The sequence below is a fragment of the Orbicella franksi genome, chromosome 11 (genome assembly GCF_964199315.1).
Source record: "Orbicella franksi chromosome 11, jaOrbFran1.1, whole genome shotgun sequence".
Taxonomy (NCBI): domain Eukaryota; kingdom Metazoa; phylum Cnidaria; class Anthozoa; order Scleractinia; family Merulinidae; genus Orbicella; species Orbicella franksi.
Window position 1 is genome coordinate 22,688,607 of NC_138155.1, and position 2,415 is coordinate 22,691,021.

Here is a 2,415-nt window from a genome sequence, read left to right on the forward strand (position 1 = left end):
TGGAAGAATCTACTATTGTAAGGGCGTTGTTCTACGTTTAGCCCGCTGCTTCTAAGATTGTATGGCGTGACCCGGGGCTTGAATAAGTTGGTGATATAACGTGGGCCATTTTCTTTATAACACTTAAAAAATATTATCAGAGATTGTTCAATACGTCTATGTTCTAGCGTTCTCATGCCCAGATCTCTAAGTAAGAATGTTCGGCTAATTCGAAACTGAAAACAATTTTGAGCCCAGCTGAAATAAACTAAATTTTATTTTTCTTTCAGTTAAAACTGCTTCCCTCTCTTATGCAGAGAAACTGCTCAAATTGTACGATGGAGTGGAGACATTTGTAATGTTCATTGGATATCCTCGAAGCAGTCATAGCTTAGTGGGCGCCATATTGGATGCACATCCAGAGATTATCATCCCACATGAATACGATGTGATAAAATATTGGAATAAATATCGGCCATCAACTGTTAGAAAAACAAAACTGTCAAAATATCATCTATTTTATGACCTCCACCAGCTGTCTAGAGAACAAGCAGTGTTTGGAATTCGCTCTAAGTATCCAAAAGGGAAGATCGGAGGTTACAGATACAACGTGCCAGGCTTATGGCAAGGAGGTTATCAAACGAGAATAAAGGTACGTTAATAAAGTAATTCTGTGCCTCAATAAAACTTTCTTCATTCCATTGGTCTTTCTCCCTATGTCTCTCGCCTACACTTTCCCCTGTCTGTCTGTCTGTCTGTCTGACTCTCTGCCTGTCTATCTGCTTGCCTGTCTGTGTGTCTGTCTGCATGCCTGTCTGTCTGTCTTTGTGTCTGTCCTTCTGTCTGCCTGTCTGCTTGTTTGCTTGTCTGCCTGTCTGCTTGTCTGTCTATCTGTATTTCTTTCTCTCTTTCTTTCTTCCTTTCAGTTCTTTCTTTTTATGCAAATTTGTTTCTCTCGTTCTTTCTTTCCTTCCTTCTTTCTAGTCTTTCACCCCTTCCTCTCTCTCCTCTCTCTCTCTTTCTGTTTGTTTGTTTGTTTGTTTTTATCTAGCGTTCTTTCTTTATATCCTTTTTGTTATTTATTTCCCAAGGTTATCGGTGACAAAAAAGGAGGAAAGACAGCCTTAGCCTTGCACCAACTCGGAAATCAGAATGTTCTTGAAGAAATCAATCGAGTCGTTCAAGTACCAATGAAATTCATACACGTTCACAGGAACCCCTTTGACAACATAGCAACCATGATGCTCCGCGCTACAGGGTCACGTGATGCTGTTAGGAAAGAAGGAGTAAAAGTAAGAAGGTTATGGTGTTTTTGTCATTGGTCATCATGCTCACTGAAGGGTTAAGTTCATGTATGTTACACGAAGTATGGAGATAAGGAGTGACGACACCTATTTATTTACAATTAGCCGCCCCCCGGCAGGGGAGAGGGTCCTCCCAGAAAAATTGGGTGCGGGTGTTCGGCAAGCTTCCCAAAACTCTCAGTTTATTAAAGACCAAATTATGCGATTTTCCCTACCCTTTGTTTTTGACCTGACCCTTTAATCAATACCCTGTTTGAGACTTGCCTTATAATTAGTTCTCTTTTTCAGTTCAAGACATTGTGAAGGTCTTTAGTTGATGGTCTTATCGTGGCCTTAAAGTGGCTTTCCCTTAAAAGCATACCCAAATCAATACTAGAGTGCAAAAACCATACCCTATTTGAGACCAAAATGACCAAAACCGATACCCTATTTATGACCAAAACATCTACAAAACCATGCACTTTGGGGCCGCACATACCTATATATTCCACGTTAGAAAGTAATCCCCCCCGGGGGGAGGGGGCGATTAGCACTCCTGCTTTATGTTTTCTTTTATCTCCAACAGAAAGAAAACACGGTGCAGCTTGATGATCAAATTGAATCCTACTTCAAAATGGCAGCCTCCAATCAGCGCGTCAGGGAACGGTACGGAGCTGCAGTTCTCGATATACCAGGACACGAAACAGTGCTAAGACCCAAGGAAACGCTTCAAAGATTGTGCGACCATTTGGGAGTTACTTGTTCTGAAGATTACTTTGAGAAATGCAGCAAGATTTTGTATGGAGCTCCCTCATTCACCAGAGAGACAGTAGTTTGGACCGAGGAGCAAAAAGAGCGCGTCACAAAAATGATTAAGAAATACCCTTTTATGAAAGAATATTCTTTTGATAAATATCCTAACTAAGAAAACAGTAAGGTGTGGTTATTTGTCATCCTCCGAGGAAATTTTGACACGTCAATTCTGTCTATCATTTTTGACGTTGCCATGGCAACCACAAATTTCATGCAGGTTTGGCCAAACATCAATTTTTTTGACATAATTCTGCATTTTTTTTTTTCAATTTTTTTTTTTTCAAGTCAGACAAGTTCTCTGCAACGAAATGCAGAAATTCACGAATTTCTACATTACATA

The 2,415-nt window shown here is 40.2% G+C and overlaps 1 protein-coding gene across 1 annotated transcript; it reads left to right on the top strand.

Moving 5' to 3' along the window:
- Positions 1-256: 256 nt before the first annotated feature.
- Positions 257-2,190, top strand: LOC145502213 (uncharacterized; the record flags this gene model as incomplete). Its single annotated transcript, XM_081481471.1, has 3 exons — positions 257-631; positions 1,071-1,271; positions 1,849-2,190. Coding segments are annotated over 3 exons (915 nt in total), but the record flags the coding sequence as incomplete, so codon positions are not given.
- Between the last annotated feature and the right edge of the window lie 225 nt (positions 2,191-2,415).